Source organism: Heloderma suspectum, chromosome 5 (assembly GCF_057233095.1).
Source record: "Heloderma suspectum isolate Gila_16-S chromosome 5, 16-S_ref, whole genome shotgun sequence".
Classification (NCBI taxonomy): Eukaryota; Metazoa; Chordata; class Lepidosauria; order Squamata; family Helodermatidae; genus Heloderma; species Heloderma suspectum.
Window position 1 is genome coordinate 132,288,735 of NC_139462.1, and position 27,173 is coordinate 132,315,907.

Below are 27,173 nucleotides of genomic sequence, written 5' to 3' on the forward strand. Positions count from 1 at the left end.
TGATGTGCGTGTACAGTCCCCTAACTTATTGGTGTTGGGGGACTTCAATGTACATTCGGAGGCCATCCTCACAGGAGCACCTCAGGACTTCATGGAGACCATGACTTCCTGGGAGCTGCACCATATTCTAACTGGGCCCACCCATGTAGCCGGTCATGCACTAGACCTTGTGTTTGTTTCTGGAGAAGCGGAGAGTGATCTGGAAGTCGGGGGTATATCCACCACCCCCTTGTCATGGTCAGATCACTATCTGGTGACGTTAGACTTCTCAGTTCCACAACCCCTCCGCAGGGGTGGAGGACCTATTAAAATGGTCCGCCCCAGGCATCTAATGGATTCCTGAACGCACTTGGGGATTCTCTGGAGCATGCCAACAGCCACTCGGTCAAGACCCTGGTGGGTGGCTGGAATGCCGCAATCACTGGGGCATTACATTGGGTGGCTCCGAAACGCCCTCTCCCCCTGAACAGGGCTCGGACTGCACCATGGTTCAATCCGCAGTTACAAGCTCTGAAACAGGAGATGAGACGGCTAGAGCGCCGGTGGCAGAAGTCTTGCTCCAAAGACGATCAGACATGGGCTAGAGCTGTATCTTCAGCCTATCACGTGGCGGTGAAGGCAGCAAAAAAGGAATATTATGCTGCTTCTATTGCATCTGCAGACTGCTGTCCCAGGAGGCTGTTCCAAGTGGTCTGGAGCCTGGTCGGTCCTGTGGCTCCGGAACCACTGGAGCATTCTAAGGCCTCCTGTGAGGCCTTGGCAAGGCACTTCGCAGATAAAATTGATCAGATTAGGAGTGTTACTCCACACGCTGTGGATACAGTTAGTGAGCAAGAGGCGGCCTGTGGCAAACCGGTTTTGTGGGATCGGTTCCAGCTTCTTCCTCCTGATGAAGTGGACAAGGTGCTTTCATCTGTAAGGCCAACCACCCGCTTACTTGATCCTTGCCCATCTTGGCTCATTATGGGCTGCAGAGAGAGACTGGGTGAGGGGATCAGGGCGGTGGTGAAAGCCTCCTTTGAGGAGGGAGTGATGCCATTAGCCCTCAAGGAAGCAGCGATAAGACCGCTCTTAAAGAAGCCCTCCTTGGATCCCCAAGTTCTGAACAACTTTCGCCCAGTCTCAAATCAGCCATTTTTGGGCAAGGTGATTGTGCAGGTGGTGGCGATGCAGTTGAAGGCACACTTGGAAGAAACCGATTATCTAGACCCATTTCAGTCGAGCTTCAGGCTTGGGCATGGGACAGAAACGGCCTTGGTCACCTTGGTGGATGATATGAGGAGGGCTCTGGACAGGGGTGAATGCTCCTTCCTTGTTCTCCTCGACCTCTCAGCAGCTTTTGATACCGTTGACCACAGTATCCTCCTGGACCGCCTGGAGGGGTTGGGCATTGGAGACACCGTACTGCGGTGGTTCCGGTCCTTCCTCTCTGGCAGGTACCAGAGGGTAGCACTGGGAGAGGAGGTTTCAGGCCCGTGGTCGCTCACTTGTGGGGTGCCACAGGGTTCCATCCTCTCCCTGATGCTATTTAACATCTATGTGAAGCCGCTGGGGGCTATCATCAGGAGATCTGGGGTGCGGTGTCATCAGTATGTGGATGACACACAGCTCTACCTCTCGTTCAAATCTTCACCAAGGTTGGCCGTAGAATCCCTGTCCAAATGTCTAGAGACGGTCAGTGGCTGGATGGGGAGGAATAAGCTGAAGCTGAACCCTGACAAGACCGAGGTACTTTTGGTGGGAGACAAGAGGAGGCTGGGGGATGTTGACCTGGTGTTGAATGGGGTATGGCTACCTTTGAAAGACCAGGTCCACAGCCTGGGGGTCATTTTGGACTCCCAGCTGTCCATGGAGGCTCAGGTGTCAGCTGTGAGCCAGACAGCACTGTACCAACTCCATCTGATACGGCAGCTGCGCCCCTTCCTTCCCGACCATCTGCTCCCATCGGTAGTACATGCCCTGGTCTCCTCTTGTTTAGACTACTGTAATGCGCTCTACGTGGGGTTACCCTTGAAGACGGTTCGGAAACTGCAGCTGGTACAGAACGCAGCGGCTCACCTGATTAAAGGCAGCCGCCGGCAAGATTACATCACTCCAGTGCTGAAGGAGTTGCACTGGTTACCAGTTGTTTTCTGGGCCAAATTCAAGGTGTTGGTTTTGACCTTTAAAACCCTATATGGTTCCGGCCCAGCCTATCTTAAGGAGCGCCTCCAGCAACACCAGACAGGCCGCTTAACAAGATCAGCCTCTGATGGCCTTCTCTCTGTCCCATCAGCCAGGACAGCTAGACTGGTGGGGATGAGGGAGAGGGCCTTTTCTGTGGTGGCCCCCACTCTGTGGAACTCCCTCCCTAAGGAACTCCGTCTTGCCCCCTCTTTAATGAGCTTCTGCCCTGCATTAAAAACGTGGTTGTTCAGGCAGGCATTTGGGGTGGGTTAGGGTATTTTAGAAAATGTTTTTATTGTAGAATTTTATTGTTTTAAACTGTTTTATTATATGTTGTACATCGCCCAGAGTGGCTGGGTGACCAGCCAGATGGGCGATTAATAAATTTAATAAATAAATAAATAAATAAATACTTGTCTGTGAGCCTCATTCTGCCTTCTGCGAAGTGGGTGTTGGAGCAGAAAATTGTGGGTTCAAAATAGTGGTTTTGTATTTTGGAGCTCAGAGCCACCTCTGCCTTGTATTTAGGTTCTTGGCAAAGTTACTTTTCTTTTAGTCTCACCAGTTTATTTTCTGGGGAAAAGGTGCTTTGTGACTGGCCACATCCACCATGGCAACCATTTTTTGAACAGGCAAGCCCTGCCTATGGCAACCATTTTGTGAGAGGACTCATGACACTCTCAAACTTCAAACTGTGCCAACTGACCCAAAAAGGTTGGGGACCCCTGCACTAGTAGTTGTACAACCGCTAGCAGAACACCTAAAATGACTAGCAGAAGCAACACCTATGATTATGAAATCATAATAATTATGAAATAATAATGAGTTGTGCAAGGGCTTATGCAAGCTGAATCAAAGTACTGGATTTGACAGGAAGGAAAATAGGGTTGGCGATCATGGGGAAATCTGGCCCTCTTGGGGTTCAACAGATTTCGCCGGAGCCCCTGGCTCAGCTTGCATTTGCAAGCTAAGCTGAGGGCGTTTCCCCCAAATCCAGGAACTTCCACTGGTTTTTTCCTCCCTTAAAATGGGCATTTACGCAAATTATGGATGCAATTTGCTCAAGTTACACAAATCGCATCTGTAACTTGCGCAAATTGCGGCCATGAATATGCTTAACTTGTGCAAATTACACCTGCAATTTGCGCAAATTTGCAGGCCCAATCTGCAGGCCCAATTTGTGCAAGTTCAACACATTACTGCCACAATTTGTGCAAATTATGACTGAAATTTGCACAACTTACACAAATTGCAGCTGCAATTTACATAAACGTCGATTTTGAGGGGCAGAAATACCCAACCTCCGTTAGGTGGCCTGACTCAATCTGTATCGTGGGTGAGTGAAAGCTCGATGAACTTGATCCTCTGGAAGGATTCCTCCAACATCCCTAGATGAAAACTAGGATTCCACAAGCAGTAGAAGCTTTGCAGTAGCTACCACAGGATATAACCCATGGGAATAATGCACCAGACAGCAGCTTGCAATAACCACATGAAAACAAAGGAAAAAACGTATGTGCTCTTAGTTTCTCACCATATGGCACACGTGGATGGCTTCCATTTGCTATATTATCTGATGCACCAGCCTCTTCCGTTACAGAGCCAGTGAGAGGAATAGTACTTTCATCAGTTGCTTTGGCACCAGGAAGTTCTTTAAAGACAGGCATATCCTCTTCTTGAATTTTGTCAAGGCTTTCATCAGATATCTTTGATAACGCACCTTCTTTCTTTAACCGACCTGAGGAAAACACAGAACTTTAATAAAGATGGTTCATTATCTATGCAACAGCCATTCTGTATCAGAAGTGACTAATGTCATTTCAACAAAACTGACTGCAATGGTAGAGTGCTCAGCTCTTGTTAAGTAAGCCAGACAAAAATAAATTACATTTATCTAAAAAAACAGAAAGCTTGTTTCCATGTAGACATCTATCTAGTTTCGATTACTAAATCTTAATTTTTGTCCCACTCTTCCTTGGAGTCAAGGCAGTTTAGATGTTATAGATAAGTAAAATATTTTGACCAGGACCCAAAATTTTGTACAACTGGTTCAAAGCCCCCTTGGACAAATGGGACTTCTATTTCACAAGCAACATTTCCACCACTTGCCACAAGCATTTTCTGAAAATAAAGTGAGTTCCAAAGTCAGTTTAAGAAACAGCATAAGAATCTGTTTAAAGAATAAACAAAATCAGAAGTCATACTGGGTGCATGTAAGACCATGAACTCACGTAAATTCCTCCTTAGATGATGAGACCATGAACTATGAAGAAAGGTCAGGTATAAATATTTAAAATAAATAAATAAGGACTTTGGATCACGGCCTATATATTTTTTTTAAGTGCAAGCAACTAAATTGCAAAACGTTTTACAGCACAAGGCAAACAAACTATTTGTTATAGCAGTAAGAAAGTATTACTGCAATGTTCTGGAAATCCACAGCTGAAAGATTTTAAGCCAGATGCATTGTATCCCCCCAGAAGACATACTTGCTATTTTTCTTCTCATCCACGGGCACACAAATATCCAGACTAAGGCAGCAAATACTAGTGATACACCAATTGATATTAGTGCTATTGCCCATATAGGAAGAGTGATTCCTAGGACTGAAAAGGGGAGAGAATAAAATTACATTACTTCACATTAATTTGCAATCATTTATCACAATATGTAATTGCCCAGTGCTGCAGGGAATGTGGGGGACCACGGTGGAGAAGTTGGAACATTGCTTTAGAAGTCTAAGGCATTAAATCTTAAGCAAGGTCACATTCTCTTGTGAGTTTGAGGTAAAACACACCACTTTCCACGAAAGGCTGGTGCTATTAAACACATAAGCAGAGTATGTGTGGGCAAAACAGGATGATTTGCTGCTACTGCTGAACTTCATCAGACCTGATGTTAACTGTAAAACTAGAACAATGTCAACTTGTACCAGTTTACAAGTTTAACATAACGCAGGATGGTATGGTGTTGTCTTACTAAACCCAGAAAAGAAAAGAGAGAAAAAGCTGCCTTTTAGTTTGCTAACTTTTACTAGTGAATGTACATATTTTGAACTACATGAAGTTTCTCTTTTATGCAGAAACAAGACAGGGACAACTCTGTACATTACTCCTAAGGTATTTTAAATGTGCACCTCAAGTAAGAACGTGACAAACACGTTTGGGAACATGTACATCATGCAGGTACACTTGTCAGGGAGTTGCGATTGGTTGGCGTTCCATGTTGAGAATACACTTGGTAGCAAACCTGGGTTTACCTCTACTGGGTTTGCACTATCACCACAGCCCACCATGGCTTAAGCCATGGTGGGTTGCAGTGCATACCAGCTACCCTCCTAAATATTCAAGCCACAGTGGGCAGTCACCATGGCTTATTGTGTCACACGAACCCAGTGAGGGTGGCTTATGTGAAGGTTAGACAACCCTCATGTAACCCTAAAACAACCCATGGATTATGCGAGGGTTGTTCAACCCTTGCCAGGTTTGCACGACATGACTAGCCACAGAGATCGCTTGCCATGGTTTGAATATTCAAAATGGCTCCTGGCACATGCCACAACCCATGGCGTAAATAAGCCATGATGGGTTGTGGCGATCATGCAAACCAGCCCTGAAATGGCCCTCAGAGATTTGTGACGGCTAGGGTGAACACAAAGTAGCTTCTCTTGCTTTTCCAGGAATGACTGACTGTAGATGTTCCCTCTTTTACAGAGGAGAAAACCATCCTTTAAGCAAGGTGTCAATTGCAACCTTTACATGTTCTTTTTTGTTCTTGATGGATTGCCAGGTATACAGAATGGTAAGTATTCATTAATAGGGCAATACAGTGCTTCCATAATAGATTTCATACGTCAGATACTACTCACCTGGGGCACCTGTATACATTATGGAGAACACATTAATTGTTACTGTAGCAGCGTAGAACACTGGAAGGGCACGAAGACCATTAGGTACAGGGTCTTCCTGCATAATGAATAAATAGGATAAAATATCACAACTTTGGAGGAGATACTGCAAGATATAGCCCAAATAAAAAAAAAAAACGTTCAACACACTCCAGTGAGGAAGTTACTTCAGCCTAATTACCCAAACATGGCACTGAGTGAAAGGGAAAACGTAGCTTCTGAATTCTGCCATTGACCCCTGCAGTTACAAATTCAAAAATGAGAACAGACAACACTGAACAGCTGGATGAGTTAATTTTAAAACTATAGGAGGCGGCTTCAGCTGGTTCTCCACTGTCCGAGGCAGAGTAACAATAGCAGAGACGTTCGATAACAAATGTAAACCCAGATTTAGAACGCGCCACAAATAGGTGGAAGTCCTATTTTTATGCATAAGAAACAATTACAATGATGGTCCCACTAGCATATGCAGCTTCGTTTTATGGACAGATATCTAGAATCTGTCCTATTACCTACCCTGCCAGTCTCTCTCTCATTTGTTTACCCATTCAGGGACCAACACAGACTTAGGAGTATAGAAAATTATCTTGGTTAGAAAATACAAGGCTTTAGGAACAAATCCTGAAAGTGTGGAATTCACCTCCCTAGGGAGATTTGGCAGGGGAAGGAAGAATTGCAAGGAGATGCGTGAGCTCTTCTTTCCCTATTTCACACCCAAGTGAGTGTTTTGACCAGGCCAGGAGGCAGGCTGCCAAACACATCAGTTCTGGAGCAAAACAGAAGTCTATGTTTGCTATTCTTTATGTTGTAATTGCAGAAAGGAGTGCAAGATCAAAGAAACAACGCTTCTTCAAGTTTTGTCTCTGAAAATCTCTGGTATTCCTACATGTACCACCCTATTCCTTGTTTTCCTTTTTGCTTGTTTCCCCTTAGGCTAAGGATAAGAACATGGGCACCACCTATTTATAAAGTCTTACTTTAATTAGAGTTCCAAACAATTACAAAGAGAACTTTTTAAATGTCACACTGCAATCCTTTACTTTTCACTACAAAATCATATAGGCAAGACTAAATTCTTGCTATGGAACAGGCAAGATTTTGCCATCAAGACAGTCTTTATGAGCCTAGCACATCTTGAAAGACATATTGTTCTGTTTAGTTGTCACAATAAGCCCCCTTCCCATCCTTCAGTGCAGCAACAAGAAGATCAGGAAGAAGCTTCTGCTTCTGTTATCGTGTCATCTGTCAGGAATTTTTAAATCCATGATGACTCATTTGGCCAAAATAACCCACTCTGATAACTCATGGTCTGCAGTAGGGGTATACAGTAGGGTCATCATGTTGTCTGTCAGGCACCGTGGGTTATTTTGCTTGCCTACAGAGTTGGCTCTGAGTAAGAGTGGTTCAGTTCGCTGCCATCGCTCTGTTTTTTGCCAGAGTTATATGAGTAATGGAAACTCCCTGACAGTTTGCTGGGATGGGACGAAAAGTGAACATGTTTTCCCCCTATTCCTCAGTTGCCTCTGTTCCTTTTTTTTTTAAAAAAAAAATCCTTTGCGCTTTTGTGTATTTTCGCAATTGTGGTACTGGAAACACTTTAAAACCTCTATGCCAGTAATGCCTATGGGGGAGAAATGTGCAATTCCGCTTTAGCAAGGAAGCGCTATAGCATTTTGGCGAATGACTGCAAAAGTGCTACAACACTGTATGATGTTTGGTCCTGATCCTGCAAGGCCCCAAGGTTGTATAGCCACCACCTCCTTTTTGGTGCACAAGGGATTTAAATTGAAGAACGTCGGGAAAACCACTAAACCGTTCAGGTATGACCTCAGTCATATCCCTTCTGAATATACAGTGGAGGTGAGGAATAGATTTCAGGGATTAGACCTGATAGACAGAGTGCCTGAGGAACTATGGACGGAGGTCCGTAACATTGTTCAGGAGGCAGCAACGAAATCCATCCCAAAGAAAAAGAAATGCAAGAAAGCAAAGTGGCTGTCTGATGAGGCTTTACAAGTAGCTCACGAAAGAAGGGAAGCGAAAAGTAAGGGAGAAAGGGGAAGATATAGCCAACTGAATGCAGAGTTCCAGAGAACAGCAAGGAGAGACAAGAAGGCCTTCTTAACTGAACAATGCAAAGAAATCGAGGAAAACAACAGAATGGGAAAGACTAGAGATCTCTTCAAGAAAATTGGAGATCTCAAGGGAACGTTTTGTGCAAAGACGGGCATGATAAAGGACAAAGAAGGCAGGGACCTAACAGAAGCAGATGAGATTAAGAAGAGGTGGCAAGAATACACAGAAGAACTATACAGGAAAGATCTGAATGTCCCTGATAACCATGATAGTGCGGTCACTGAACTTGAGCCGGACATCCTAGAGAGTGAAGTCAAGTGGGCCTTAGGAAGCATTAGTAACAACAAAGCTAGTGGAGATGACAGTATTCCAGCCGAGCTATTTAAAATCCTAAAAGATGATGCTGTTAAAGTGCTGCATTCAATATGCCAACAAATCTGGAACACTCAACAGTGGCCACAAGACTGGAAAAGGTCAGTTTACATTCCAATTCCAAAGAAGGGCAACGCCAAAGAGTGTTCAAACTACCGCACAATTGCGCTCATTTCACATGCCAGCAAGGTGATGCTCAAAATCCTACAAGCTAGGCTTCAGCAGTATGTGAACCGAGAACTACCGGAAGTACAAGCTGGGTTTAGAAGAGGCAGAGGAACTAGAGATCAAATCGCCAAGATTCGCTGCATCATGGAGAAAGCAAGAGAATTCCAGAAAAACGTCTATTTCTGCTTCATTGACTACGCTAAAGCCTTTGATTGTGTGGATCACAACAAACTGTGGCAAATTCTTAAAGTGATGGGAGTACCAGACCACCTTACCTGTCTCCTGAGAAACCTGTATGAGGGTCAAGAAGCAACAGTCAGAACCAGACATGGAACAACCGATTGGTTCAAAATTGGGAAAGGAGTACGACAAGGCTGCATATTGTCACCCTGCTTATTTAACTTATATGCAGAGTACATCATGAGAAATGCCGGGTTGGATGAATCACAGGTCGGAATTAAGATTGCTGGGAGAATTATCAACAACCTCCGATATGCAGACGATACCACCCTAATGGCAGAAAGCGAAGAGGATCTAAAGAGCCTCTTGTTGAGGGTGAAAGAGGAGAGTGCAAAAGCTGGTTTGAAACTCAACATTCAAAAAACTAAGATCATAGCATCTGGCCCCATCACTTCCTGGCATATAGAAGGGGAAGAAATGGAAGCAGTGACAGATTTTACTTTCTTGGGCTCCAAGATCACCGCAGACGGTGACTGTAGCCATGAAATTAAAAGACGCTTGCTCCTTGGGAGGAAAGCTATGGCCAACCTAGACAGCATAGTAAGAAGCAGAGACATCACCTTGCCGACAAAGGTCCGTCTAATCAAAGCTATGGTTTTCCCAGTAGTAATGTATGGCTGTGAGAGCTGGACGATAAGGAAGGCTGAGCGCCGAAGAATTGATGCTTTCGAACTGTGGTGCTGGAGAAGACTCTTACGAGTCCCCTGGACTTCAAGGAGGTCAAATCAGTCCATCCTAAAGGAAATCAACCCTGAGTGCTCATTGGAAGGACAGATAATGAAGCTGAAGCTCCAATATTTTGGCCACCTAATGCGAAGAGAAAACTCCCTGGAAAAGACCCTGATGCTGGGAAAGACTGAAGGCAAAAGGAGAAGGGGACGGCAGAGGATGAGATGGGTAGATAGCATCACGGATGCAATGAATATGAACTTGAGCACGCTCCGGGAGAGAGCGCAGGACAGGAAGGCCTGGCGTGCTATGGTCCATGGGGTCACGAAGAGTCGGACACGACTGAACGACTGAACAGCGAACAGAGTGATCGCACCAGGTTTTGATGGTACATCAGGTGCCTCTTGACTAGGGGAGGTCCTTTTGGTGCACCTGGCCTTTATCAATGGGTTAAACAGCACCACTGCTTGGGCGGGAGGACTGCAGCGGAACAGGAGACAGGAGGATGACTCAATTATGCACAGTAGCTTAATAAGCTACTCACAGTAGCTTATTAGCCTGGTTGTGTGGCAGGGCATTGTGGATTATTTAAAAATAAGCTACTGTGAGTAGCTTATTAAGCCATCAGGTCTTATGACATCTGAAAGCGGTCCCTGGCTGTCAAGTACCTGCAGTACTTGTGCACCATCCAGAATAGAAGGGAGAGGAGAAAATGAGGAGCAAGTGAGCGAGGAGGGGTGCCTTGGCAGACTGAGCAGCAGGGAAGGAGGAGTCGCTGTGGAGTAAGGAAAATGTCATCATCACAGACTTCCTTGCAGCTACTCCTGAACTCTCCCCTTGAGCCCATGTTAGATTGGCGCATGCAGGGGAGGAGAGGAAGAAACTGGCATGTGTTAAAGCAAGAAGACAAGGGGGTGAGTTCTATGGGGAGCGAGCTCTATGAGGAGCTTATGTTTAATGGGTCAAAACGTATGAGGGGACACAATCTACATCTCTGTAGAAAGCATCTGTACTTCTGGGGTCTCTCAGAGAGAGAAGAGGAGACTCTGCCTACTTTTGGCTCTGGCACTACCCATGGCTGGTTCTGGACCCCGACTGACTTGTCTTGTGTGCCAATGGCCCTTCATAAAGAAAAAGGTTTATTTACTAAACCTCTAATTTAGTAAATATGGAGAACCAACACACCCACAAAGAGAGACATACAAAGCTACAAGCTGTAGAATAATCGATGCATTATCTTTTTAACTAAGCTTGGGGGTTATTCTAGATTCATGGTTACTATTTATTGCTTTAATCCTGTGGGGAGAAAAGAGGGGGAGTGAGAGATGGCAGCTCAAAATTAGTGGGTGCAAGAACAAAACTAAAGATTTTTCTTTCAAACTCTCCCCCACACATTTGCTTCAGGGGACAGACCTAGTCCAAAAGAGGGACAGACATGCACCCTGCTGTCAGCTCTACTTACACATATCTTTCTCTGATTTCAAAATTCCACTGCCTTTCAGGCTAATTCAGAATGCTTATAGATTCCATAATGAGAACTACTGGATTTACCACTTCAGTGCTGATGCCCTTAATTCAGCCTACTGAACTGTGTCCCTGAAAGTCTTTATAAAATAGTTTCATCTTTCTTTAAAATCTGATATAAAGGTAGAACATAGATTTTTTAATCCATGTATTCCACACGTGGCAAAAATACTTTCATTATCTGACAGAAATTAAATTTGGCCCTTCATTAAGATTGCCACAGGTGTCCTCGCTGCCACTGAGCAATATAAATGTTAACAGTAATGACCTGGTTCGCACATAACAGCAAATCATGGGGGAGTGAGTGAGCGAGTGCGCTGCTTCCCATGCACTCCTCAGTCCCACTTTTAAGCAACCATCTCTGATCTGCCAGGTTATAGGCTGTTGAGTGTTATGTGCAAATCCAGAGTGCTGGGTTGTTCAGGATCTAGACAACCCAGTGGTTAACCCAACAACAAACTAATTAACCAATGGATTATTTAGCCCCTAAACAACCCAGCGGTCCAGCTTCACATGTCACATTAAAAAACCCATGGCCTGGCTGATTGTAATTTGTTGATTAAAAGCAGAACAGGCTGACACGCTGCAGCAGAGTGCCTGCTCTCTCCCGCTGGTGCCTGGCAAATTGTGGGTTAATTTGCTGTTACGTGCAAACTGGCTAGAGATGTAAAATTTCCAGAAATGTTAAAGCCATGAGAAAAAAAAAAAAACATTTTCCCCTATTTTTTTCCTGGAAAAATGGGAAATTTTGGAAAAATTGAAAAATAAGCAATACTTATTTTTTTAGCGCTCTTTACAGATCTAAAGGCACTTTGTTGCTTTAGGACAGCCTTCCCCAACCTGGTGCCCCCCAGATATTTTGGACTTCAGCTCCTATCAGCCTCAGGCAGGATGGCCACTGGTCAGAAATGCTGGACACTGTAGTCCAAGACCTTCAGAGGGCACCAGATCTGGGAGTGCTGCTTTAGGAACATAAAGCAGATTTTCTGTTCCTAAAGTTATTTTATTTATGACTTAGTTTGCTCATAATTTATCATTATATTAAAACTTTCAAAAGTAAACTCAGTAAATTTGTAATTATTGTCTGAATTGATCAGAACTACATTAAATGACTGCTACAGCATCAGAAACACAGGGCGCTATAGAACAAAACCCAAGCTGTCCAGAATGCACATTTACTGTCAAGAACGCACAATGGTGACTTTACTCACATGTTGGGAAACTGAGCAGAAATGTCTGTCAGTAAAATATACTTTAGATCAATAATTTTAATAAGCAATGAAAGAACTAACTATGCTGGGAATCATACAGAGAGGATAAAAAAAAATTTCCCCCCCATGGCTTCATTATTTCCAAACATTTTACATCTCTAATCTTTTTATAAAAGTGTTCTTGTTACATAGATTTTAGAAATCATTTTGGGGGCAGTAAAGGCTGGGGAACAGTATGTAAATACTTTATCTTAAGTTCTAAAGGAAAATATTTCATAATCCAAAGCTATTCATTTTTTCGGAAAAAAACAAACATTTTTTTCCTGAATTGTTCCATGTTTTTTCCGGGTCTTCACATCTCTAGAACCAGCCCAATATAATTAATGAGACATCCATCCAGCATCTATTTTATAAATAAAACTAGCAGATGCTGATTTTTATGGCAGGTATATGGAGGGTATATTTCACTGACTCACATTATATGTACCTGCGCACATCTGTGCATAGGGACACATTATACCATACATGGCATCTTTCTCAGTGGAGCCTGAGCCATCCACTACTGGATGTACTGGGGTGTTGGGTGGGCTTTGTCTCTAATACACAGTGTTGACCCCAAAGGTAGCCCTTTGGTGTTCCCCAATATGAGTGAACAGAATAATTTGCTCATATGGGAGTATATAAAATGGGGGACACACAATAGGGTGGGGTCTAAATCTGCCTCTGGTGACTGCAGTGTCTAGGGCGGGTTTCCCCCCTTGCCCCCCAAAACTGTATCACAGCATGCAACATGTTTACTTTGTCCCACATTATTCAATGAATAATGACAACCATGAATAACCCTGGCTACATCTACATATTGACACACTGACTGGGTTTGGATGACATGCTGTGGCTCATCGTGGGTTATTTAACCCAAAGGAGTTGCAGCACCCACAGGTGCCAAATTGCATTTGCAACCCCTGCTTGGGGGTTGTCATGACATGCGACTGGGGGTGTACGAACCCCACTCACCTGTCCGGTTGGGGCGTCCGCATGGTGGGGGGAGGCGATCCATCCCTCCCCCTGGAATCCTCCCCAGCCAGCTCCGCTCTGCATCTGCGGAGCTGCCGGCCGAGCCCATCCGCAGCCAGACAGACTCCTGTCCGCTGCCGGTCTGCAGCTGCAAATGGTGTCCAGCGTAGCGGACGCCATTTGCGTCCCTGCTTTAGCCATGATAGGCTATGTAAATCTTTACATAGCCTATCATGGCAAAGAGTAGTGACGCAAACAGCGTAGCGGACGCCATCTGCGTCCCTGCTCTTTGCCGTGATAGGCTACCGAAAGATTTACATAGCCTATCATGGCTAAAGCAGGGACACAAATGGTGTCCGCTATGCCGGACACCATTTGCATCTGCAGACCGGGGCAACGGATGGCAGCGGACGGACCTGGACCAGCCAGTGGCAGGTGGGGTCCGTCCCGGGAAAATCTTGCAGGGTGGTGCGGGGGGGTAGTCTGTTCCACCACGGACTCCGGGGGGCTGGATTCTAAAGAATCTGGCCTCACTGGAGTCTGTGGCAGAGTTCTCCGCCATCCCTACATGCGACCCAACAAGCATGGGTTATGCGAGGGTTAAACAACCCTCGAACAGCCCTAAAACAGATCATGGGTTATGCAAGGGTTACCTCTCACATAATCCTCACCAGGTTTATATGACATGACAACCCCCAAGTGGGGTTTGCATATTCAAATGGTGGCTGCATGCACCCTTCATGAATCACAGGCTGTTGTGTCATGCAAACAACCCCACTGGATTCTATTTCTTGATGCAACATGATAATGAAATGGAACCCTAGTAACTGTATTTTTAAACGCAACAACATACGTTGTTGTTGATTATTCAACATATGTTGATAATTTACATGAATATCAAGCCATTTTAACCTGAAATAAGTTAGTCATTCTTTAACTAAATTTTCAGACTTGCCAAGGACATGCACCTCCTGCAGACTTTAGACAGAAACTATGGATTCCCAGACACATGAGCATCCATTAAATGCCCAACTGATATGGAAGTTTTTGGAGTGCCTTATGACTATGTGGGCAATGAGCAACAGCAAAGTGCATTTGTCCTATATGTTACAGTCTCACCAGCAACAGCAAGAACAGGGAGTGCCAGCTTAGCCACTAACCTTGTTTAAGATGAAGAATCTAATCAGCAGAAACAGCGCACCAGACATCATACCAGATAACAGTGGGGAGATAAACCAAGAAGCAACTAAATAAAAACAAAAATGGATACAACATTCAATACGAGGCAAAATCCCACCCTAGGAGTGGGAGCACTAATCTTTTGACAATGAACTTTTATGTTGTCTTAATCCTGACTATTACAGAAAGTGGGCTCACCATCTTTAAAAAAGGTTGGTACAATTCAGGTGAAGGGAAGCACGTTTAACTCTTGCTGATTTCAATGGGAGGCATGCATCTACACCAGCGGTCCCCAACCTTTTTGGCACCAGGGACCGGTCTCGTGGAAGACAATTTTTCCACGGACCGGGGGTGGGGGGATGGTTTCGCTGGCAGACTTCCGGCCGCTGTATTTCTTTGCAGTAATGGTGTACTATTGCAGTAATGGTGTACTACACCATGAGCCAGCATGGTGTAGTGGCTAGAGTGCTGGACTGGGAGTCAGGAGATCCGGGTTCTAGTCCCCACTCGGCCATGGAAGCTGGGTGACTTTGGGCCACTCACATACTCTCAGCCCAACCTACCTCACAGGGTTGTTGTTGTGAGGATAAAATGGAGGAGGAGGAGGATTATGTACGCCACCTTGAGTTCCTTGGAGGAAAAAAGGCGGGATATAAATGTAATAAATAAATAAATAAATAATAGGCTACATAAAGATTTACATAGCCTATTACTTGAAGAACAGGGATGCAAATGGCGTACGCTATGCGGACGCCATTTGTATCCCAGCAGCCGGTCTGCCAGCGGCAGGAGCCGGTCGGCACCTCTGCGGACTCGCCGCAGAGCGGAGCTGGCCAGGATTCGGGGGGGGGGGGAGGTACGGATTGCCTCCCCCCCCCGTGGACTCAAGGTAAGGGGGTTTCGCACGCCCTTACTGTGGCCCGGTTCCTAACAGGCCATGGACCGGTACCAGTCTGCGGCCCAGGGGTTGGGGACCCCTGATCTACACCACAGAAATCAGCAGGGCTCAAAAGTTCTTAATTTTACCTGGATTGTGCCAAAAGCCTTGGGAAACAGCCTTAATAGCTCTCAGTGAAAGTCAGAATCAACACCTGCTCAGCCCCAGAAGTTGATTTTGAAAAAATAGTGCAAAAGTTCAATGGAACAGAAGAAACATCCAACCCAGTCTTGGGACCATCTGTAAACAATATTGTCTATGAGAAAGAGTATAGTTACTTTGATACCCATTGTAAGAATGTAGGTTTAAATCTCTGCAAAACTCTTTTGCAAGCCCCAAACTACACTAGGAAATTACAAACATTCTAATCTGTAATGAAAACTCAAGTGTAAGCTATTAAAAGAAAAAGATTCTTTTGAATGCAGTGGGGAAACCCATGTGCTGATGCTCGTCTAACGCCAACTAATTCTACCAACACTGCTGGTTGCAGAGATAGAGCAACACACAGTACTTCAGAAGGACTCCAACCTACCTTTTTGCTGGACAGCCATGCAGAAAACTTTCCATAGCTTCAGATATCCTATCAAATTTTCTTTGTCTTTCAGCACAAATACACGGTATTTTTAAAAAATCTAGTTCTCAGTTTTGGAATTCACCACAAACTTTGAAACCAGAGCAGGACTTCCAGTGGTCCAGGGTGGGGTCTCTGTAGCCTTACTATTCCTTAAGCAGTGCAAACATAAGAACTATGAATGATATCCTCAAGTCAGTATTTACAAGTATACAATGGCTTAATTCAGACATCATGGAACCTGATCTCCAAACTACACTTCTGAGCACTTGCACACTCCTTAATTGTTTATTTATTTATTTAATTTCTATACCGCCCAATAGCTGAAGCTCTCTGTGTGCTGCATGCTGCCTGTTTTATGTCCTTACGTGAATGGTTTTATACTTTATATAATGTATTTTAATGGTTTTTAATTCTTGTGAACCACCCAGACACCTTCAGCTACGGGGCAGTATCGAAATATAATGAATGAATGAACGAATAATAAATGAATACACCCATTTTATGATTTGGCATGACATCTGAATTGAGGTTAACTATGGCTAGGGCTAATCAGGATTGCCTGGAAACCATGCTTGAATCATGGCTTGAAGTGGAGATATACTTCAAGAAATCCTCATCTGAATTAAGTCTAACTATGGGAAGAAGTGGGGAGATCCCCAAATTATGGTTTGGAAATTAGTTTCCATGACAACTGAATTGAGCCAATGTTTGCCATCTCTAGTTGTAAAGCTTTTTTCTTTTTGTCACAGCCTAATCCTTGTTCTGAAAGTGTGTTATGAGACAGGCTTGGAACACAGACTGCCATGGTCTTAAGCATTCCTCTTTCATCCACACCTCTCCTTGTAGACCATAATACATTACATCTGGGTCTAATCAAATCATAGTTTGCTGTTATGTCCAAACTGGAAAACTATGGTTTGAGGAAGCCCTCAAACTAGGATTGCAAAACCTAGGATTGCAAAATGGTTTGCAAGATGATCTATTGTAGTTATTGAATAAACATATAGTAAAATTATAAAACCATGTTACTAGAATGCTCTTTTCAATAAATGCAAATTCGTGCACAATATATATAAAAAAGTTAATTACCAATCTTGACAAGTTCCATCCACTGGACTCCTTTTGTACCAATTGCAACTAATGAGAATCCAATGGTGGCACCGACAATGCAATGAGTTCCAGAAATTGGAAGCTTCAAGAATGATGCTATTAGCTGCCAAACAGCAGATCCTAAAATTAAAAAAAAGGGAAGGGGGAGTATGTATGAACAATAATGATCAAACACTTTTTACAACATATTCGCCTTCTTGCTTGAAAGCATACGTTTCCCAAGCCCTTCACCATGTTTTTGTTCATGGACAGCCCCAGAACATTTCTGGAAGGAGCTACAGAGCTTTGTCCAACACTGTGTCTGCTTACTCTGTGTTACAAATTGTACTCCCAGTAAATCTAGACTGTTTAAACTAACATGTTTTTGCTTTAATGCACTCCTGCCCTATTTAATGCATATTCACGTAATACTGAGGTGGAATAAAACTGCTTTGCTACACCTGTCACTGATCTTTAAGGCAACCTGCTAGTCCATCTTTTACTACATTCCAAACCTTAAAACTCTGCAAGACAAACAATAGCAACTTTGAAGAATCTGGACTGGATCTTTTGCCAGAAAAACTGTAATAATTCAGACAATATAACTGGCCTCTTCACACTTCAGAAATATAATAAAATACATTACTTTATTAATTTTATTTCTCCACACCTCACACTACTAGGTCTGTGCCATCTCTTTGTAGATTTTAAGCCTGCTGGTAAGAACTGTCTTGTTTTTACTGATTGAATGTAAACCGCTCTGTGAGCCTTTTTGGCAGGATAGAAATGCTTTAAATAAATAAAATTATATGATATGTAACATAACACAACACAAACACCCCAAAATTCCTAAAAAGCTGCAATGCACTGAAAAAGATACAAATCCAGATCTTGACACATGCCACAGAAGTATTAATAATAATGGGTAGAAACTATAAATGACCTTACTACAGGCGTCACAATTTGTGACCCACCAAGGTGAACACAGCTTACCAGCTATATATGGTAGCTTGCCAGCAGTTTGATAAACTGTGTGTTTTTGCTGCCTGCCCTAGACTAAGAACAGGACGGGGGTCTAGCACTGGGCAAACTAAAATATATGGATGGAGAGCTGAATTTGACTTGGTAGGTCACAAGGTATGCTTAATGGGTTATGCAGAGAATGTCAGTGCCTGGATACACAGGGTGCCAACATCAAACAGAAAAGTGCCCAGGCCTTCAAATGTCACGTTTGGTAGGAAGTTCCTACTGAAGCATGCCAAATTAATTATCTATATAATTGTCACAGAACAAGACATTTATATATACCAAGCTGAGTTGAGCAACCATTTATTACTTTAAAAGCAGTAAAGCCATGATCAAATTTCCCTCCCAGAGCCAACCTATTCTACTTTAGACTGAGCCATTAGCACCACATACAACTTTAGGAAGTCAACAAGTAAAACTAATCTTTCCTGGCACACCATTTCCAAACAACTGGCTTTTCTAACCCTAGTAGAATGCCCACCCCCCTCCAGCCTAAAATTGAGATCACCTGCTGTGTCATTTACAGCCTTTGACTGACTTATTTTAGGCTAATAATAGACTAACTTAGCAACCTTTGGGCCTTCAAAAGGAATGCCTTCTGGAAGCTAAGACACATGGATGAACTGGTTTAAAAGTTCATTTTGGCAGCCACAGATCTTAAATGAAACAGACATTGTTAAGACCATCTTCCCAACTGTGACACAAGTACAGCAGGCATCAGCTGAGACTCTTGTTTCCGTACTGTCCAAGCCAGCTCAGTTTATGTTGGATTAAAACACAGAACAAGAGTACCTCAGCCATCCAACATGATCTCAGCCATGCCTTTCCTTCAAATACCCTTACATAGTCCACACACTGTCTGCACTGGACTCCCTCTTAAAAATGGAGTACATGACAATGCACTGCTATACATTAATTTGGCACCTTAATTTGTCACTTGGTCAGAGAGACAGAAAAGGTTTTTTTAAAAAATATTGGCAATGTACTGATTAACCATAAGCAAATCATATTGCTCTGCATTCATCTAAAAGCCTGCTTCATATTTCCAAATATGGAAGTTAGGGTTGGACATTCGACAAGTCAGAAATATTTAATCGACTGTCTGATCAAATAATGATCAGATAATTTTGAAGAACTGTAACAAATACAAACCCAAGTTAATTAATTATTATTATTATAACAGTGAAATTAAATTCTCTGTTACTATAACCAATTCTTGTTTACAGCTAAAATGTTACTCCAGAATAAATCAATCCCTGGGAAAATTCTGGAGCAGATTATAAAGGAATCCATCTGTAAGCACCTTGAAAACAATGCAGTGATTACTCGAAGCCAACATGGATTTGTCAAGAACAAATCCTGCCAGACGAATCTGATCTTATTTTTTTGATCAAGTAACCTCCCTTGCGGACTGTGGGAATGCTGTGAACATAATATACCTCAACTTCAGCAAAGCTTTCGACAAAGTACCCCATGATATCTTGATGAGCAAACTAGCTCAAAGTGGGCTAGATGAAACAACGATCCGGTGGATCCACAGTTGGCTGCAGAATCGGACTCAAAGAGTGCTTATCAATGGGATCTTCTCAAACTGGGGAGAGGTAATGAGCAGGGTACCGCAGGGCTCAGTCCTGGGCCCAGTGCTCTTCAACATTTTTCTTAATGACTTGGAGGAGGAGGTGCAGGGAATGCTGATCAAATTTGCAATGACACAAAATTGGGTGGGACAGCTAATACTTTGGAAGACAAAAACAAAATCCAAAGTGATCCTGATAGACTGGAGTGCTGGGCAGAAAACAACAGAATGACATCTAATAGGGATAAATGCAAGTTCTGCACCTAGGAAAAAGAAACCAAATGCACAGTTACAAGATGGGGGATATGTGGCTCAACAACACTACAAGCGAAAAGGATCTTGGAATTGTTTTCGATCACAAGCTGAATAGGAGCCAACAATGTGATGTGGCTGCAAAAAAGGCAAATGCTATTTTGGGCTGCATTAATAGAAGTACAGCTTCCAAATCCCGGGAAGTACTAGTTCTCCTCTACTCAGCACAGGTTAGGCCTCATCTGGAGTACTGTGTCCAGTTTTGGGCACCACACTTTAAGAAGGGTGCAGACAAACTGGAGAGGGTTCAGAAGAGGGCAACAAAGATGATCAGGGGACTGGAAACAAAGCCCTATGAAGAGAGACTGAAAGAACTGGGCATATTTAGCCTTAAGAAGAGAAGACTGAGGGGAGATATGATAGCGCTCTTCAAGTACTTGAAGGGTTGTCACAGAGAGGAAGGCCAGGATCTCTTCTTGATCATCCCAGAGTGCAGGATGTGGAATAATGGGCTCAAGTTACAGGAAGCCAGATTCCAGGTGAACATCAGGAAAAACGTCCTGACTGTTAGAGCAATACGATAATGGAACCAGTTACCTAGGGAGGTAGTGGGCTCTCCTACCCTGGAGGCCTTCAAGACGAGGCTGGACAGCCATTTGCCAGGGATGCTCTGACTTGGATTCCTGCATTGAGCAGGGGGTTGGACTCGATGGTCTTGTAGGCCCCTTCCAACCCTGCTATTCTATGATTCTATATGTCATTCAAGAGATATGAGCATTTTTTGGCTTTTAGTTGCAACTGCATTGGTCCAAACAAAACATTGCAAAACAACCACAAACATAGCAACCAGAAATAATAAGTTTTTAAAATTGTGGTTATAATAGAAGGCAGGGAGAGGCTATAGATTTCTGCAGGGCTGTAGCACTCCCCATATTCTGGCATTTGCTATCTGAGGACACCAAGATGGAATTAAAAAGAGCACTATTGTCTTCACAGAATATTTGACTGGTCAGTTGACTAGCATTCCAACCCTAATAAAAATTCTGGAATATCCACAATCATTTAATTAAACCAAGCCAGTAAATAACCACTCACCTCGTTGCACACAGTAAGTAAGAATGACCAACAAGTGACCACACGAATTCCCATTCCCCCTCATTCCTTAGATGGAAGAAAAGGGAGTACAATACAGAGCTTCCAAAACACAGATCAGTTAAATGAAGACATTATTCTGAAGGTTGTGTGGGGCCCTCTTCCCTGTGTAGATGAAGCACCTTTAGCAGGGCTGCGTAACAGCTTCTGCTCAATCTCCCCTTCCTGTCTTTAGAGAATTTTGGGTAGAGAGAGTGGAAAGTAGCTTGATTTGAAAGTAGCAATGGAGCTCCAGCAGGTGGGGCTACTCAGGTGTGTGGAGCAAAGGGTATACAAATACCCCAGATTCTTCATTTACATGGCTAAATAACTGAGTCATTTCAAGCCCCCAAGAATGTCCCTTTGTCTTCGGTACTATAATGTCAGGGTCCAAATCTCTGTCTTAATGAATTGAGCAAACTGACACACACACAGGCCTCTTGTGGTCATGGCCCTGGCATTCTAGATATTCTGCGCTAGATGTTTCAATACCAAGCTATCAGAGTAAGTATTCCAGTGCAATCCAGTTGATTCCATCATGACAACAGTTTGACTAGAAGTGTACATTACAGGGATAGAAAGAAAGAAAGAGTGCAGGTGGCATGAGTTTTCCTCCATGACCGAAGCTTGGAGGAGTGAAGAAAAAAAGAAGCTACTTTATCCAAGGGTTTAGGAGAGCATGGGCAGACTACAAAGCCATTACCATGAAAGGGAAAAATTAGCCTGAATTGCAGATCATGCTTGAGGATGTCTATGCAATTTTATTTCCCTGTATATATTTGGAGTGTTCATAATTTTGTAAAGTTTGGTAGAGCAAAAATGAAGAAGTGTTAATACAGAGCAAGCAACATACTTAACAGTGAGCTGCCAACACAACCCCACCTCTAAATCAGAGAGAGAACATGCCTGTACAGGCACTCTACTTCACTCTATAGAGAAAGAGAGCCTGAGGTGTGTCATTCTGTGTGACATACAGTCTCAAGAATTGTGCACCAGAGTTCCACCTGGCATTTCTTATGCACAGGAAGGAAGAGTCAACGTAGTGTGGAATTTCACTTGCAGCAGGAGGGAAGGACAAACAACCTAAAAATCACAGACCCTGACCTGGTTTGCACGACACAACAGCCCACGGGTTCAACAACTCATGGGCTGTTGGGGATGAGCGGGAGAGAGTGGATGCGTAGCCAGCAGTGAGTCTGTCTTTTTTGTGTTTACTCAGCAACCCATGATTGGCTCCTTTGTAGGTTGCTTAGAGTGTTGACCGAACCTGGACCACTTGTTTCTTGGATTAACCACTGGGTTCTTTAGCCCCTTGCATGAGCTATAATTAAACCAGGAAGCCTCTATTTAACTATAGTTTCCTATGTCATCTGAACCAAGAAACTATAGTTACTAGCTTCAAGCCAGAATATTAAATCCAGGTCAAACAACGGTAATCATACTTTCACAGTTGAGACGAATCAGGAAAGTATGGTTAATTAGGTGCTTCCTGATTAAATTGCAGCTTGCGCAAAAGGAGAAGTGTGCACAGGCAAAAGGCTGGTGCCTATCTCAGCTTAATAGCTGAGATACGATTGTGCAAACATGGCTGATGAGTTAGGCCTCTGGTTTCCAAAGGGTACAGAAGAACTAAAATGACTGGAAGCAGTGTCTGAAGGACAGTTGTCATTTGCATATACAAATGTGCCATACTGCAACGTCCGACTATAAATGCAAATCAGGCAGCCAGAAATGTAAGGAGCTTAAAGAAGACCTAAAAAAGCAGGCTTGAGGACACCAATCAATCCACCATTTTCAGTACAGACAGGTTCTTGCATGTGTGTGCGTGTGTGTGAGGTGGGGGGGGCATTGTTATACGTTTGTACTGGGCCTAGATAAGCAAGGCTTAGGCAGTGTCCTACTCAACTCTTATATTTTTTACTCCTTCCCCTCCATGGATGCTGTTGGCGTGGCAGACATCTCTCAAGATACTATCATACTGAGACCATAAGCTATGGTGATTCATTTGCTCATGACCTTTTTTTATTCTAAAGATTTATTAAATAATCTTTCCAACTCTGTATCTTTAGTAACTCTATATAAGGAAACTAAGACAGCATTTCTGCACCTTTTAATGTTATTATGGACATATACAAGTAGGGCTGACTTAATGACTATCATCCCTCTTTGGGGAATGTTTTTATCTTGTGTTGAAATGGACAAATTAACAAGCAGAAGATATTCACTGTTACTAATACTTCTCAAATATGATATAGGACCACAAATGGCATATTATTATTAACATTCTTCTTAAATAAACCATGTACGTTCATGTAGTTATTTCTATTCTTGCATACTATTATTCTAACATCTTTGGCAAATTAAGCACTTATTTTAATATCTTAGAGTTTCAGACACTGCACATACTACATTTCTGTTTCTCTCTCTCGCTCACTCTCTTTAAACAGAAATTTATTATAACATCACAAAAGTACAAAATCAAATAAGAAATAAATTCCTTCTGAAATAAACCCAAACATATAATTTAATATTAATAAAAAAGACAGAATAAACATCTTGGAATTTATCATTCCAGAATGCAACAAATGTTACCCATTTTTCAACAAACTTATTTCCTATAAGTGATTTTCTCCCACATGAATATAATATGATTTTCATCAATGTGGCAATATCCTAAATTCTAAACAAAAAAAATCTGCATTTTTCTTCAAGTAATAAATGAACAGAAGCCATACTAAGAGCCAGTGCAGATATTAACACCTCCAGTCTTTTAATCCGGGTTAAGGATTAGGAAGAGGCAATGGGATTGAGAGTTCCCTCTTACCTTGGTCATGGTTAAATGGTACATCAGAACTAACTATAGTAAATGCCAACCATGTTCTCTCTTAACCAGCTTCAAACCCTGATTTCAAATCCTGGTTAAAAGGAACCTCATTAGCATCAACTGCAATTAATGCTGGTACTAATAAAAAGCAGTGGGGAATCTGTACAGGGAAGTGGAGAGAACCTGGTCCTAAGGTCTGCTCCTGACATCTTAACACTGCTGAACCCTCAACTATGGTTAACATCTATACCAGTCTTTCCCAACCTGGTTTTTGGGACTACAACTCCCAGCATTCATGAGCATTGGCCATGCTGGCTAGGGTTGATGGGAGTTCAAGTCCAAAACATCTGGATGGTACCAGGTTGGGGAAGGCTGATCTATACCAACCTCAACAGCCCATAATAGCAAATGTGCACATACAGAAATGCAAATGTCTGAGACACACACTGCTGGATTACTCTGTTTGGAATTAGGAAATATGACCAAGAGGATTGGAAAAGCACACAGATATGCTTGTCTGAAGAAGAGAAGGATAGCTATTTAAATACTTTTAAAAACAAAGTTACTTACCAACCATTGCACTGACTTCTCCTGCCATTAGTCGATCCACGGTGTTGTTGTACAGGTTCACATCAATTATACCTTTACGAATAGTTTCACCTACTTTTGCTCCTAGTAACACTGAACCAGTAGTTTCAAAGATTGAAGCAAGAATGCAGGCCTGGCGCAAAGTAACTACACCAGAGCCCACAGCAGTACCAAAAGAATTGGCAACATCATTTGCCCCAACCGAGAATGCCAAGATAAAAGCAATGATAAAACCCACAATGACCATCCACAGGTATTCTTCCAAAGCCATTTTCCCCGAGTGCTCTTGTAGATAGGTTTTGCCTTTTAAGTAATTAATGAGACAAAGCTGTAGGGTACTGAGGCAGATTTGTAAAGCAGATTTCTTGCACACAATGAGGTCTCTCTGGAAAGTGCTGTGTAGTGTTGGAGCGTGAAGAAACTGCTAACTGGTGATTTTCAAGCTACGGTCAATACTGTTTGTTTGGCTGGATTCAGTCACCAGTGGAACCCATTCCATATTTTGCTTCAGTAGTGTTACAGCTGCAGTAATCTCTCCTGCAACAGAGAAAAAAAAATAGGATGAACACCCTACAAAATCACAAATGGCTTAAATCAAATGGCTTAAATCAAGTAATGGGATCTAAGAATGAGATGAAACATATAACAATAAATAGAGACAATATTATCGGAGTCAGTTTAGAAAAAGCAGAAAGCTTATTCCCCAAAGGACTATATTTACAGAAGAATACTTTGCTACCTGTATTGAACTTAAAAAGCAACAGCACAGGCTTTGGCAGAAAGCAGACTGCAGTTACTGGGATGCTTGCAAGAAACACTGTAGTAAGCAGACCTTTTACTGATTCAGCAAGCCACTTTGCATGTTCTTTAGCAAGGATACCTTTCTACAATCAGTTAAAGCACAACTAATCAGTGCTGTTTAAAAGATCCTGAGTACACAATCTTGCTTTGTAAATTTAGCATATATTAGCAGCCCATAGGTATTCTAGTAAAAAGACCAAATGAGACTGAAGTTAATCCACGCGTGCTTAACAAAAAGTTGAAAGCAGCGCATCATATACTTATTTTCAAAACTAACTAATGCAATAAGGTAAATGTTATTGGACACAGCTGTATTGAAGTCAGTGATGTTACAGTGACGTGTGTGCGCGTCCACATGCCTCCTCCCCAAATTTGGGACTCACACATCTTTCCAGTATGCTACAGGATTGTAGTCAAGGCTGTATGCATTCCTTGCTAGACAGAGATTTTGATTACAGTTCTAACACACACACACACACACACACACACACACACACACACAGTAAGCCCTATTAGTCACAATGGAACTTACATCTGAGTAAAGATGCATAGGATTGCACTATTAACATCCTGTACTCAGGCAATCCATATTCTGTTCCAAAATAAGATAGATTATGCCACCTAAATAAATTATATAAACTGAACACAATTTATTCTGGTTTTGCTAGTCAAAGGGTAGGAGGAGCAAAGAGCTATCCTGGGCACTGAACCTGTACACGCAACCACCAAAAATCTTACTAAGCCAACTCTCTGGCTTCTTAAATTTCATCAAGCTTTGCCTACACATTTTCAGGAGTATCTTTACAGCCATAAGGACAGAAACATGGCAGCACTGGGGGTGTTGAGGGAGGGGTGTTAATGAAAGCTAAAATTCTGCATGGCACAATTCCTGGGCTCCTGCAGAATTATGGCATACACTTGGCTCTGACTGTAACCCACGACACTCCAATGATAGCTGCTCTAACCAGCATACAAGCATATAATTCTGCTAAACATGATTTAACTGGCATTTATATCACTACCATTCTAGTATCCTAGTTCTATTACTGAAGGGAATCTAAATCATTCACTCAGCAGCAGGTTTTTCATTATGAGATCATACAATTGTTTTCTTATTGGTTTCTACTTAGTCCTTCAGTTAAGTGCTTGACATTGTTTTGTTTAGCCAAGCTAAAAATCATGAACTACAGCTGGGAAAGAATACCATCTACCTCTTTTAAAATCTGACTCTAAACCTACTAATTTTCAAAGTTTATTTGCTGCAGCCTCATCTTGTGTGTACTAACAGATAAACCTCCTTCCACCCTAGCACACACAAGAATATGTGCTGCTTCTCTATCAGAGCCTGTTTTCTCCATTCAACAATGGTTCAGTAAATCTGATTATAATCCCCTTAGACACACTCAGCTGGTTCAGAAGCAATGCCAAATGATGGCTTGTGCCCACACCGTCCCTCTTTCCATTTGCCAAGAACCCAGAATTAAGGGAGGGAGTCTGAGAATGCAAGGGAAGGAAGGAGCATGCTGAGCAACATGCAGCATCAAATCATGGTTTAGCATTACCTCTGAACCAGAATCAGTCCACCATGTCACTTCTGCACATAAAATTAACTTGCTCTTCAAACAGAAGTAGCAGGAGGGATAGATTTGGATGGGGTGCAAAGAAACCTTAGAGTCAAAACCAAGGAAAGATAACTGTGTGCCTAACCAGCATATTCCTGGTTGCTATTTCTATGAAACATATCTGAAGTTAGAATACTTTTCGGAAAATTCTTCACGTTAAAAACATACAGAATAAGCATGTACAGCAGTTTAGTATATTTGGCTCCTGAAAGCTGGCCTCATTGTAA

General features: G+C 42.8%; 2 protein-coding genes across 5 annotated transcripts in view; both read right to left on the bottom strand.

Annotated features, from left to right (window-relative positions):
• The window catches only part of SLC20A2 (solute carrier family 20 member 2), a 46,232-nt gene extending 21,345 nt beyond the window's left edge, over positions 1–24,887 (bottom strand). For 2 of the 4 annotated variants that reach the window (XM_084857512.1, XM_084857514.1), the window contains exons 1-6: positions 24,506–24,887; positions 17,127–17,267; positions 14,508–14,593; positions 6,035–6,131; positions 4,656–4,772; positions 3,701–3,904 (exon numbers count right to left, since the gene is read on the bottom strand). In XM_084857512.1, coding sequence (XP_084713638.1) covers positions 3,701–3,904; positions 4,656–4,772; positions 6,035–6,131; positions 14,508–14,593; positions 17,127–17,267; positions 24,506–24,794 — 934 coding nt within the window. In that variant the 5' untranslated portion in view covers positions 24,795–24,887. The remainder of the gene's footprint in view (positions 1–3,700; positions 3,905–4,655; positions 4,773–6,034; positions 6,132–14,507; positions 14,594–17,126; positions 17,268–24,505) is intronic. The other 2 variants (XM_084857510.1, XM_084857513.1) reach the window with 2 other exon arrangements.
• A 60-nt stretch (positions 24,888–24,947) lies between these two features.
• Positions 24,948–27,173, bottom strand: part of SMIM19 (small integral membrane protein 19) — a 50,319-nt gene continuing 48,093 nt past the window's right edge. The window contains exon 3 of the mRNA XM_084857521.1: positions 24,948–25,060. Within this exon, the coding sequence (XP_084713647.1) occupies positions 24,948–25,060 (113 nt within the window). The remainder of the gene's footprint in view (positions 25,061–27,173) is intronic.